The sequence below is a fragment of the Pongo abelii genome, chromosome 12, assembly GCF_028885655.2.
Source record: "Pongo abelii isolate AG06213 chromosome 12, NHGRI_mPonAbe1-v2.0_pri, whole genome shotgun sequence".
Taxonomy (NCBI): Eukaryota; Metazoa; Chordata; class Mammalia; order Primates; family Hominidae; genus Pongo; species Pongo abelii.
Genome location: NC_071997.2, coordinates 122107130 through 122120201, shown reverse-complemented (window position 1 = coordinate 122120201; position 13072 = coordinate 122107130). Strand labels below are relative to the sequence as shown.

The window sequence follows — 13072 nt, the reverse complement described above, 5'->3', positions numbered from 1 at the left end:
TCCTGGGGTCCTTTTTTTTTTTTGAGATGGACTCTTGCTGTCGCCCAGGCTGGAGTGCAGTGGCACAATCTCGGCTCACTGCGACCTCCACCTCCCAGGTTCAAGCAATTCTCCTGCCTCAGCCTCCCCGAGTAGCTGGGATTATAGGCGTGCACCACCACGCCCGGCTAATTTTTGTAATTTTAGTAGCGATGGGGTTTCACCACGTTGGCCAGGCTGGTCTTGAACTCCTGACCTCAGGTGATCCAGCCTGCCTTGGCCCCCCAAAGTGCTGGGATTACAGGTGTCAGCCACCGCGCCTGGCATGGGGTCTTGGTCTTGTTCTGGGCAGAATGGAGAAGGCATGATTAGCAGGACGGGCGCCACAGACACAGGACACGGCCGGAAGAGCTCAGAGGCTGAGGAGAGGTTAAGGGCTGGAGCATATGTCCCTTAAGGACCTAGGGTGCCTACCACCCACCACAGCGAGCACAACAGAGGCAGGCCTCTCCCTCCAGCCAGGCTGCTGGGGGAGGAGCACTTTAAGCTTTAAGGACGTGTCCTAGATGAAAAACAACCTCCAGCGCAACTTGGTAATGACTGTGGTGGAATTAGCCCGGCGTGGTGGTGGCAGGTGCCTGTAATCCCAGCTACTCAGGAGGCTGAGGCAGGAGAATCGGTTGAACCCAGGAGGTGGAGGCTGCAGTGAGCCGAGATCACGCCACTACCCTCCAGCCTAGGTGACAGAGCGAGATTCTGTCAAAAAAAAAAAAAAAAAAAAAAGTAAAACCTTAGTAATATTAATAGGGCCTGCTCCCAGGACTTATTTTTATGGCAGAGCCCAGTCTGAACAAAGAGTACTAGGTGAGTGAAAGGGCGTGTAAAAGTGGATTTCACACCAAGGCTTGGGGATCCCGAGGGAACATAGGTGCTAACTACTGAACATCCAATCCTTTGCTCCCTGAGAGTGTAAAAATACTTCAACAATCACAAAATGTTTACCATTTACAGCACTTGCTATATTTTGTGTGGACTACCACCACAGGAATAGCTCATCCCAACAACTGGTTTTAAACGTGCTCAGGCATACAACTAGGTATGTTAAAAATGTTTTCTATCTACCCAAAAACTCAGCGAAAATAGTAACGATCTTGATAAACCAGATTTTTGCCTCTCCTTTAGTGGAGAAAAACGGCCGAGCTGGGTTTCAGACAAACGCCTTGGAGTCCGAATGTTCGGTCCAACTACCTGCGTTCAACTTGAGCACGCACCGTGGAATGGTCACTCGTGGCCAGAGGGATGACCTCTTTTGCTCTATAGTTGAAAACTAGCTATCAGAAGGGGGTTAGCAAATTCCAGAGTTTTTTCTATCCAGAGAGATCACCGCTGACCCTAGGCATTTTGCTCGAGTTTGACTTTATGAAGCTGTGTTGGCTGAAGCTTTTCATCCTCGGAATGTACTGTTTCTCGGCAGGTTCCTTCTATCCGTGTTTGCATTTGGAGTAGTGAACTGACACATTTTGTCTATCTGAAAAGGTATGGACTACCAGTGAACTTCCAGGCAGTGCTCCTGCAGCCGCATAAGAAGTCATCCACCAAGCGTTTAAGAGAGGTTCTAAACTCTGTCTTCCGACATCTGGATGAAGTAGCCGCTACAAGTATACTGGATGTAGGTATCCAGAAACAGCAGTATTTCTACAGTAAGCTCAGCATCTTACTGTAGAATGGGAGATACTTTCAAAAAACTGGTATCTGCCTGTAATCCCAACACTTTGGGAGGCAGGCGGATCACTTGAGGTCAAGGGTTTGAGACCAGCCTAGCCAACATGGTAAGACCCTGTCTCTACTAAAAAAAAATTGGGCTGGGCACAGTGGCTCACGCCTGTAATCCCAGCACTTCGGGAGGCCGAGGCGGGTGGATCACGAAGTCAAGAGATCGAGACCAACCTGGCTAACATGGTGAAACCCTGTCTCTACTAAAAATACAAAAATTAGCTGGGTGTGGTGGTGTGTGTCTGTAGTCTCAGCTACTTGGGAGGTTGAGGCAGGAGAATCGCTTGAACCTGGGAGGCGGAGGTTGCAGTGAGCTGAGATTACGCCACTGCACTCCAGCCTGGCGACAGAGCAAGACTGTCTCAAAAAAAAAAAAAAAAAAAATTAGCCAGGAGTGGTGGTGCATGCCTGTAATCCCAGCTACTTCGGAGTCTGAGGCAGGAAAATTGCTTGAACCCGGGAGGCAGAGGTTGCAGTGAGCTGAGTCCAGCCTGGGTGACAGAGACTGTCTCAAAAACAAAACAAAGCAAAACTATTTGTCAGCCTGTTATGAAAATCTACATGTCATACACATTAAAGCACAGCAAGGAGAGGGTTGGAGGGGGTGGGCCACAGCTACGCAAGGCAGAATGTACGCTCAGTGCCTGGCGAGCTTCCTCAAAAATAAAAGGGTAAGACAGGAAACTAGTTTAGGCACTTAGAGCATTACCATGTCTTCTTTTGTAGGCATCTGTGGAGATCCCGGGACTGCAACTCAATAACCAAGACTATTTTCCTTATGTCTACTTCCATATTGACCTTAGTCTTCTTGACTAGAGAGGCCAGCTGGCACCTGTCTCATGTTCGTGCAGATTATTACAGACACCTCTTTCCTTTAGCCAGAGAATGGTTCAAATGTTTTACAGAACTAAGATCTTTTTCAGAGAAATTGCTCACAAAAGTTAGTGACAGTTGTATTTATTTTTTTAAGTTACAATAAAATGCTCTCAAGTCTTTTGAATGTTCTAACAAATTCAAAACTTCATTTTCTGAATGTTTTACATAAATACGAACTACCTGTTCGCATTGGTAACCTACTGCTGTATTTCATGTCTTAATGGCTATTTTGAGGTTCGTAACAACATAGAAAGCCTTGAACTGTATAACCAGCTAGATTCCTTAATAATTAGTCACTAGAGACAGCCCAAAGACAAATATTGGGCAGGAAATCAGTTATCACTGAGCCCGGTTTCCATGTAAAATCTCTGTTGCGGTGGGCATAGATGGCACCATCTGAAGCAAAGAGGTCTTGTTTTTTGTTTAAAAAAGTTTATGGGGAGGAAAGACATCTGTGTATCACTTCAAAATATTGATTTACTGCTAAACATCACTCTGAACTTATGATGTGGATACTAATTTCATACATTTATCGGCATTGTCCAAAATATTTTATTCATTAATGGAAAAAGCCATTAATATTCAAATGAAGGAATCACATTAAAAAAAGCCCATACATAAGAAACAGCCTCCAAGAACATTCAAGCAGCAGTCAAAGAGAGAAAAATGTTTCGACAGCCAAGTTTTCTTCAAAATATTATGTGACAGAATACGACTCAATTCACCGGCTATAACAATTCATAGAATTTTTCAATGTTTTCTTGAGATGCAAAAGTTCACTGTTGCAGTGTTTTCAAATGACCAATCAAGTACTACTTCTTGGTTAAAAGGCCACTGGTAGAGTCATCTGATTGTAGAGAATGTCCCTTCACTGCTGGAAAAATCCGCTGGCTCCCAAGAAAAGAAAATGGTCTAAAGCCTCTGTTGTGGCTCTCACAACTCATCTTTCCCTAAGTCATCAAGCTCCACATCACTGAGGTCAATGTCATCCTCCACAGGAAGCTGGGAGACAGAAAGCCACTGTTAGATCTGCAGAAGGACACCCTGGAAGGTCAACATCTTATTTTACAGAAGAGCAACTCTCTAGAGCTACTCCTGCTTACAATCCAGGTTCTCCTCAGTCTGACTCCTACCCTGACCTTCGTACCTATGATTATACGGATGGAAAAGCTAAGAACTCAGGTGAAACATTTCAACATCACATCACTCACCATTTTAACACTGGAAGCCACTGAACATGTCCTTTTGAGGAGGTTGGGACACAACAGTACAGAAATAAGTGCTACTTTCAAAGCTATCATTTTCTATTTTTCTAAGATAAAGTAAATGAATTCCAGGTTAAATGTTCACTTTAAGGTAATAATCAGGAAAGCAACCTTACTACTGAAATGTATCTTGGCTGTCTGTCAAGAGTATCAAATGCCATGCAGCACTTAAACTTCTGATAAGGAAGATGAAGGGTCTTCAGAGAAGAACCTCTTAAAAGGCCCACGGGTGCACCAGGGCTGAGGTCTGGTGGAAAGGACTTGACTCCAGGTGCAGAGATGCACAGGCTCAAGAGAGTAAACCAGGACTGCTGCCCGCACAGCCTCCCTCCCGGGCACTCACCTCGCCATCCCTGCCGTCCCAAGGCTCTCTCTCAACGATGGTAGGGAAAGCCCCGCCTCCTACAGGTGCCGTGGAGCCACGCCCAAAAGAGAGCTCCCTTAGGGAAAAATGACCAAAACACACACACACACTTACAATGGACTGCTGGTGCAGAAAAATAAACAATTTTAAAAATAACAGTCTGCCTACTTTGTTTATGCAGAGGCATTTCTTCTCTCTTGCTGCAGTACATTCCTCAGAAACACCTTGAGAACATTATCTTTTTAATCATGGACAACATTACAACCAGATTCAACATTCCCAACTAAGCCCCCTGCATCAGATAAAGTCAGCTGCTATCAGTAAGTTTTTAAAAATAGCAGAGCATTTGCTGAAATACAAATGAAATACAAAAATAATTATCAAAGTTGATCTAGAACATGGGCTGCCTGCGAGCTTTCTAAGACTGCTGTGAACCTGTACAGAGGGAGCATACCAGAAGTGAGGCGACTAGTTCCAGCGGGCTGGCAGAAAGCGGGGTGCACATGTGCATAAACATCAGTACTTGAAACATACCAGACCTGGTGTAATCTGGCTGTTGGGAAACCAGAGCTAGAAATACTGTGGGCACAAATATTTAGAGTTCACCAAACAACTCACAGAATAATGGAGGTAGACTAACAATCTATGGGCACCAATGGGCTAGAATAAGCAAACCTATTATTAGGAAAAAAAATTACATGAGATATATTTATATTCACATTCTGACTTCATGATTTAATAAATACTACTCTATGACAATCACAAACTTAAGCAGTCCACAAACTTCTTTTTCTTTGAGACCAAGTCATGCTCTTTTGCCCAGGCTGGAGTGCAGCGGTGTGATCTCAGCTCACTGCAACCTCCACCTCCTGGTTGTGCCTCAGCCTCCCGAGTAGCTAGGACTGCAGGCCTATGACACCACACCTGGCTTATTTTTTGTATTTTTAGTAGACATAAGGTCTCACCGTGGTGGCCAGCCTGGTCTCGAACTCCTGGCCTCAAGTGATCTGCCTGCCTCAGACTCCCAAAGTGTTGGAATTACAGGCGTGAGCCACTGCACCCGGCCCCACAAACTTAATGAAAACACCCCCTTGGCCAGGCGTGGTGGCTCACACCTGTAATCCCAGCATTTTGGGAGGCTGAGGTGGGTGGATCACCTGAGGTCAGGAGTTCGAGAACCGCCTGGCCAACCTGGTGAGAACCTATCTCTACTAAAAATACAAAAATTAGCTGGGCGTGGTGGCAGGCGCCTGTAATCCCAGCTACTTGGGAGGCTCAGGCAGGAGAATCACTTGAACCCGGGAGGTGGAGGCTGCAGTGAGCCGAGATCATGCCAGCCCGGACGACAGAGCAAGACTCTGTCTCGGGGGCGGGGGGGGGGAAAAGAAAACACCCATTAACCATATTAACCAACTACAACAAGTGAGAGCTGGGAGGGAAGGAGCCACAGTCTGCCCCCAGGCAGAGGCTGAAGCAGCTGATCTCACAGGGCTTCCCCCATGCCTCCCACTTCACTACTCAAGGCAGAGCTGTGACTGAGGCGCCTGACTATGGAGCCCCTACTCTCCACACAGCACACACACACACACAAGTCTCCACACAGCACACAAACTTCTACATCAAGTAGGAAGATTGGCAGCAAGAGCACTGCAGGCTTTCATGTGCTATTCTTCCTATTCATTATTCATCACAAGCCTCTCAACTGCCTTTTGTGTGCTGAACATCTCTTATACAGCAGCTAAGAAATGAACGCGGAAGAAAGCAAGAATGGGAAACAAAACCTCTTTAGGTCAATGCCCTGTATTGCCTAAAAGATGATTAGGTGAGCTGAATAGCAGAGGCAGGGTAGACAGCTCTGTATATTGGTTTTAGAGTTTTAGAACCTATCATGTTGTTTGCACACTGTTGGAGTAACTTAAGTACACCCATTTTCAAATAAATAACTACATTCCAAAGCCAAGGGCCCAGAAATGGAAACCACATTTACCCAAGGTCAAGATTACAATGCATATAAGGGTGAGGATGGACAGACAGGGCTGCGTCTAGCCCATATGAGACCTTTATAAGCATTAGAAAGAGCCCAAGGCCAGATGCACAGAATGGCACACAGGGCGGCCCGACGGCAGCAATGCTTTCTCCTCATCCAGCAAGCAGAGTATTCCATAGAAAAAATGAACAGGGAGACAATTTAAAAACTCTTAATTTATAAACATTTAATTCTCTGGAATTAGTTTGCATTTTAAATTCCATTTATTACCTGGCTTATATATACCTAGTTCCAAATACAAACCTACAACAGAACCAAACAAACAGAAAAAACAACAAACAACCTAAGAAAACAAATTACCTGAGAAATTCGTTGATGCCTTGCTCACTGAAGGAGCCTTTTAGCAGAGCAAATTTCATCTTGCGTGCATTGATGGCGGCCATGGCGGGGTACCCAAACCCTCCAATCCCCAACGCGGTCTCAAGCTCAGACTGGGCTCCAGCTTCTGTCCACAGCCACCTAGAAAACCAGACTGGTTTTTAGGGCAAATAAGTCTTTTAAATTGCTTACGATCTAACTAGAAGATCTTAGAGAACAAAAGATCACGCTTCAGATATTTTGTAGAATGAGAAATAAATAAAAAACAAAAGATGAGTTTCTATATGGATTTTCCCTTTTTACCTGAAATCCCACCAGTATCATTTGGGTTATTAAGCATGTTCTTGCGTTCTGTAGGCATCTAATAAACATTTGCTGGACTAACGGAGGAGGAGCAAGGTCATCGAGAGAGGGACAACAGGGGGCGCTAGGTACCTGGGGAAAGCAATGGATACTGAGGACAAGAAGCAAAAAGATAAATAGGAAGGAGGCTGGGCACGGTAGCTCACGCCTGTGATCCCAGCACTTTGGGAGGCCAAGATGGTGGATCACCTGAGGTCAGGAGTTCGAGACCAGCCTGACCAATATGGTGAAACCCCATCTCTACTAAAATCACAAAAATTAGCCGGGCATGGTGGTGTGCGCCTGTAGTCCCAGCTATGCAGGAGGCTGAGGAGGAAGGATCTCTTGAACCCGGGAGGCGGAGGTTGCAGTGAGCCGAGATTGCGCCACTGCACTCCACCCTGGGCAAGAGAGTGAGACTCTGTCTCAAAAAAAATAAAATAGGAGAGAGATACACTGTTTTGAAAATGTGCCTAGATCCAGTCCTTACTCAGAAGAGGAGAAGGAACCGATTCTACTTCCCCTTTGTCACCCAGCCTTCGAGTTCATAGTAGGATTCAGGCGCACTACTCCTTATGTGTCTGCCTGCTAACCCGGCACCCCAATCACCATTTAAAACATGATTCCTAGGAGAAAAATGCATGCTGTGCTGGCAGCCCTTCATTCCTTCTTTTCCTCCCATGATAAAGTTTTCACATCCTGAATAAAAACATATAGCAGAGCAGGCCGGGTGTAGTGGCTTACACCTGTAATCCCAGGACTTTGGGAGGTGGAGGCAGGTGGATCACTTGAGGTCAGGAGTTTTGAGACCAGCCTAGACAACATGGTGAAACCCCGACTCTACTAAAAATACAAAAATTAGCTGGGTGTGGTGGCAGGCGCCTACAATCCCAGCTACTTGGGAGGCTGAGGCAGGAGGAAAAAAAAAAAAAACATATAGCAGAGCAAACACAGAACACAGCTTACAAAAACACGGGGGAACCACTCTCAAGAAAGCCTATAATCACCTGTTCAGATGACACTGAGACAGTAAGCTCAGTAACTTACCCCCACATTTTCTTTTTGTATTTGTCTGCCAACTTCAGAAGAACTTCCAGATAAGAATTTCTGCCTGCAGCTCCTGATTTAAACAGACAAAGTTTTTTAAAGGTAAAGATAAAGGAGTCCATAAAATTAATCCATTTAGGAAGTATTCTCAGAGTATCTAGCATAGAACGGCTAAGGGAAATCATTTCTGTCTGTCTTACCAGTATCAAGGATATGGGGCAGCACAGACACAACACAGAGCTGGTGCTCCTCACACGTCCTCTTGGCAATGTCCTCACTGATAATCTGTGGGACCCAGAAGACAAGGGACGATCAGGAGGCTGCATGATACAACACCCAAAGGTAAGCTGGCAAACAAGACCTTCGCACTGTCACTTTCATTGAAAACATCTCTCCCACGACTACTTCCTCGTATGGAAACACCCGGAGGCATGTTCTCTACGAGGAGATTTTTCTGCTACTGATTCTTAAGCCTGTGGAAGCTGTGGTGGTGGTGGGGGGATTAGCACACATACACACGTCTCTGAAATCACAATGCCTGGACACAGCCTGGCTCTGCCACTTACTTGTTTAAATAGATTATACTTACATGTATTATATGTCTTATACGTTTATACACACTTGAGGCTCTGTGCCTCAATTTCCCCATATATAAAATGAAGATAAAAACAGTATCTACCTCTCAGTGTTCATGTGAGAATGAAAAAAAAAAAAAAAAAAAAACTATATAAAGACACCAGAACAGTGCCTGTTACATGATTAGGTACTCGATAAATGTGCTATTACTTTGAGAATGATAAGCAAGAGTGATTGAATACACTCTATCTTTAAGAAGCTCGTATTTCTGTTCAGTGTAATTATTCTAATGCTAAAAATTATGAAAAGCAATTTATCAGACTTTTTTTTCCATTTCAAAGTATAAAAACCACTTTAAAGAGAATATCTTTAAGGGCATAACGTGAACAGTGTGTCACACTGCTTTAACATTCCTCACTATCAGCTAAAAAAGCTTTCCGGACTACAAGCAGTTGAAGTGGTTTTACCTCAAGCAGCTCAGGAGGTGGGGCGTTATCAGAAAACAAATCAAGGGCCCGAGACACTATGTCAGATCTTGTCCGCCCACCATCATAATCCACAGGAGACTCGCCTTTCTGAAATATCTTGATTGTAGGAAATCCTCTAATCTATTAAAAAAAGGTCACAGGATAAAATCCAATTAACACTTAATGCAAAATAACACAATCTTTACAGTTTCTAAAACCACCTTACAGGTAATTTTTTTTTTTTTTTTTTTTTTTTTTGAAGCAGTCTCACTCTTGCCCAGGCTGGAGAGCACAGGTACAATCTCAGTTCACTGCAACCTCTGCCTCTTGGGGTCAAGCGATTCTCCTACCTCAGCCTCCCGAGTAGCTGGGACTACAGGCACGCACCACCACACCCGGCTAATATTTGTATTTTTAATAGAGATGGGGTTTCACCATGTTGGCCAGGCTGGTTTTGAACTCCTGGCCTCAAGCGATCTGCCCACCTCGGCCTCCCAAAGTGTTGGGATTACAGGCGTGAGTCACGACTCCGGCCTCATGGGTAATTTAATGTAACAAAACTGTTCCCCAGACTGCATGGATTTCAAAGGAATGACTCACAGAGGTCAATTATCAATCAGGGAGTTTTAACAGTCTGTGAAGTTTAGCCCAATCATATTGAAGCCCTGGTATATAATTAACACAAAGTATCTGCTCTAGAACAAATGGACCAACTCACAACAGCCATATGAGCAATTTGAGTAAGTCTGGGCAAGCTGAAACCTCACATTAAGTATACAGTAGAAGCAGTGTGACATTAGGGGGAAAAAGTTGACGGTCCTGAGTTTCAGACTTGTTAGTTATGACAATAAAGTGACTTTATCTCTTCACTTACAAAATGGTTTAAGCATCTCCTTTACTACCTCATAGGGAGGCCTGGAGTATTGGAAGAAGTAACGAAACACCATGTATTTCACAATGAAATGAGCCTTATAAGTATACTCACCCCATATCGGGAGGCTAGAACTTGATTGACTGTAGCATCCACAGCTGCCAGTTTCACTTTTCCTTTCGTCTGCTCTTTTACTTCTGAAGCTGCGGCAGCCCACTCTGGCTCTAGGCTATAGAAAAATATTCGTTTTGTTTCTTTGAGACACGGTCTCTCTCTGTTGCCCAGGCTGGAGTGCAGTGGTGCAATCATGGCTCCCTGCAGCCTCAACCTCCTGGGCTCAGGTGATCTTCTCATTTCAGCCTCCAACATAGCTGGGACTACAGGTGTGTGCCACCACCCACTATTAATTTCTGTATTTTTAGTAGAGATAGGGTTTCCCCATGTTGCCCAGGCTGGTCTCAAACTCCTGGCCTCAAGTGATCCACCTCACCAGGCCAAATAGTTGCATTTTAACTTGCAGCCCAAACACCTTTCTTTTTTTTCTTTTTTTTTTTTTAAGACAGAGTCTCCTTCTATTATCCAGGATGGAGTGCAGTGGTGTGAGCTTGGCTCACTGCAGCCTCTGCCTCCCACAATCAAGAGATCCTTGCACCTCAACTTCCCAAGTAGCTGGGACTACAGGCGCACGCCACCACACTCAGCCAATTTTTTTGTATTTTTAGTAGACATGGGGCTTTGCTATGTTGCCCAGGCTGGTCTCAAACTCCTGACCTCGAGTGATCCGCCTGCCTCGGCCTCCCAGAGAGCTAGGATTACAGGTGTGAGCCACCACGCCCAGCCTACTTTTTAACTGATCTGTGCATTTCTGCCCAATCCCCAGTTATGTCACACCTAGAAAACATTTTGTGTGTGGCTTTACTAAAGATGCACGCTACCCTTCACGTGAGCTTCCCATTCCACCACTGCCCCTAAATCCGGACATGAGCCAGTCCCTTGTTAATCTCTGGCAAGAGGAGAGTGGAAGCTCTTGGCACTAATGTCAATGTTTAATATTCACTTAGAGTCAGAGTTTTGCTGGAAGAGATCTTAGTGGTGATCTATTATCTAGTTCAGCTCTTTCAAAATAAGCTAACGAATGTACTGAAAACACTGTGAATGAACAGGCTACTTAGTAGAAGGCACTTACTTTTTGCAGTGTCCACACCAAGGAGCATAGAACTCAACCATCCAAACATCTTCACTGTCCAGAACATTCTTATCAAAGCTGTCGTCCGTCAGCTCAATCACATCCTTCTTACTCGAACTATCACTTCTGCCCTGTCATTTATGACATGAAACCTCAAACAACAATTTGGCCAAGAACAACACTTTTCCTGTTTTAAATAATAACACTGCTTCTACATCTTAACACAGTTTTAGGGTTTTCCTTTAGTGAATAAAATAGTGAAAACGGTTGTATTCAAATTGGGTACATTCCTCAGCATTATAATTTTTGCTTGGCAAATAGTCTTTCACTTTCAGATAATTATCAATACATTCAGTACAACACACAACCTGTACCTGAATTCCGTCACCAGCTATTTTTAGAAACCTCAGCATGGCTCAAAAAACCACCTTAACAACACTGTTCTAATTCAGACTCAAGTACAGCTGCTGCTTCATCACAGGATGTTATGTTACATCTTTCATAGACAAAGTCCCTACCAGTCAACAAAGCTAAAAATAACACTTAATCCTTTTCTTTTTTCGAAGAATGTTCTTCAGTACTAAATCTAAGAAGCAGTCAGCATTGCTTTCTGTTGCCAGGCAGGGTGCAGGGGGTCAGGCAACTATGCTCATTAAATGTCTAAGTTTAAAATGAAAGGCAAGAGCATGAAATCTTTGGGTAAGCTCTGAACCTGTATAAAGAAGCTAGTTTAACTGGTCTCCTAAAAGTAAAAGCCCATTTAATATTTATATATCTTCAAGTTTGTCTTTTCACAAGAACATCAGTGTTAAGCTTCACATTTCATACAAGGGCATCTAAAACACCAATCTGCTTCTATCTCTCTCTCTCCTTCCCTATCCATTTGTGTAGAATTTTCCATGGATTTGGGGCTGACTGCCACAGATACAGGACAAGAGGTAATCCAATCTCATCACGGTTTGCCAAAGCCTACCTAGAGGAAAACCCATCCATCCCATCCCCACTCTGGACCTACAAGTGCCATGGGATGCCAACACGTGGCTCCTGGGCCTGGTACTTGGACTGCAGGTGTGGCAAGAGGCCCTGGGACTGACTGGCCTTGGCAACAGCAATTCTGAGGAGGCCAAATGAGCAGGCTGGAGGGCTGGTTCCCTCTGGGAGTAGTGGATCCAATCCTCTATTATTCTTTAATTGAAAGTTCACCACTTTAACATACTTTTAAAAAACGACTATCTTTTACAAGGAATCCACTCTGGCTTCAAAATTATGACGCATTAAAAACTAACATTTTATGGTCTTACTTGTTTTCCAGAACTGTATCCTCCACTCTGTCCCCCGAGGCGATCCTTCACGAGCTGGCGCAGAGCACTAAGCGCAGCATCTACGATGGCTTCACCAGTTCTGCCACCTACAGGAGATGGAAGGCAGGCGGTCCTCAGCTCGGCCTTCAGCAAGTGCCTCATCTGGCCCCACCCAAGACTGTGTCTTTACCTCACTGTCAGCTTCACCAGGTGTGACACAGTTCTAATAACACGTGTATCTCTGACAGAACACACTTTCTCCCCAGAATGCATTTTGCACTAGACTTAACACTTGGAAAACCAATTCCTCTTCCTTTTTTATATATTATTATTTTTTGAGACGAGTTTCACCCTGTTGCCCAGGCTGGAGTACAGTGGCACAATCTCGGGTCACTGCAACCTCCGCCTCCTGGGTTCAAGTGATTTCCAGCTAATTTTTGTACTTTTAGTAGAGACAGGGTTTCACCATGTCAGCCAGGCTGGTCACAAACTCCTGACCTCAAGCGATCTGCCCACCTTGGCCTCTCAAAGTGCTGGGATCACAAGTGTGAGCCACCGTGTCCAGCCCGATTTTTCTTCTTAAGTTTTACGTAGTGTGAACGAAAACTCCCTGCTCAAATACCATCTCCTAATGAGAATAACTCACAAATGTTTACCGAA

General features: G+C 44.6%; 2 protein-coding genes across 2 annotated transcripts in view; one reads left to right on the top strand and one right to left on the bottom strand.

Moving 5' to 3' along the window:
- The window catches only part of ATP6V1C2 (ATPase H+ transporting V1 subunit C2), a 65939-nt gene extending 62443 nt beyond the window's left edge, over positions 1-3496 (top strand). Inside the window, exons 14-15 of the mRNA XM_054548402.2 lie at positions 1516-1648; positions 2479-3496. Coding sequence (XP_054404377.1) covers positions 1516-1648; positions 2479-2568 — 223 coding nt within the window. The 3' untranslated portion in view covers positions 2569-3496. The remainder of the gene's footprint in view (positions 1-1515; positions 1649-2478) is intronic.
- The window catches only part of PDIA6 (protein disulfide isomerase family A member 6), a 27938-nt gene continuing 17559 nt past the window's right edge, over positions 2694-13072 (bottom strand). Inside the window, 9 exon segments of the mRNA NM_001133011.1 lie at positions 2694-3630; positions 4237-4333; positions 6605-6763; positions 8012-8084; positions 8212-8296; positions 9055-9195; positions 10040-10154; positions 11112-11242; positions 12413-12519. Coding sequence (NP_001126483.1) covers positions 3562-3630; positions 4237-4333; positions 6605-6763; positions 8012-8084; positions 8212-8296; positions 9055-9195; positions 10040-10154; positions 11112-11242; positions 12413-12519 — 977 coding nt within the window. The 3' untranslated portion in view covers positions 2694-3561.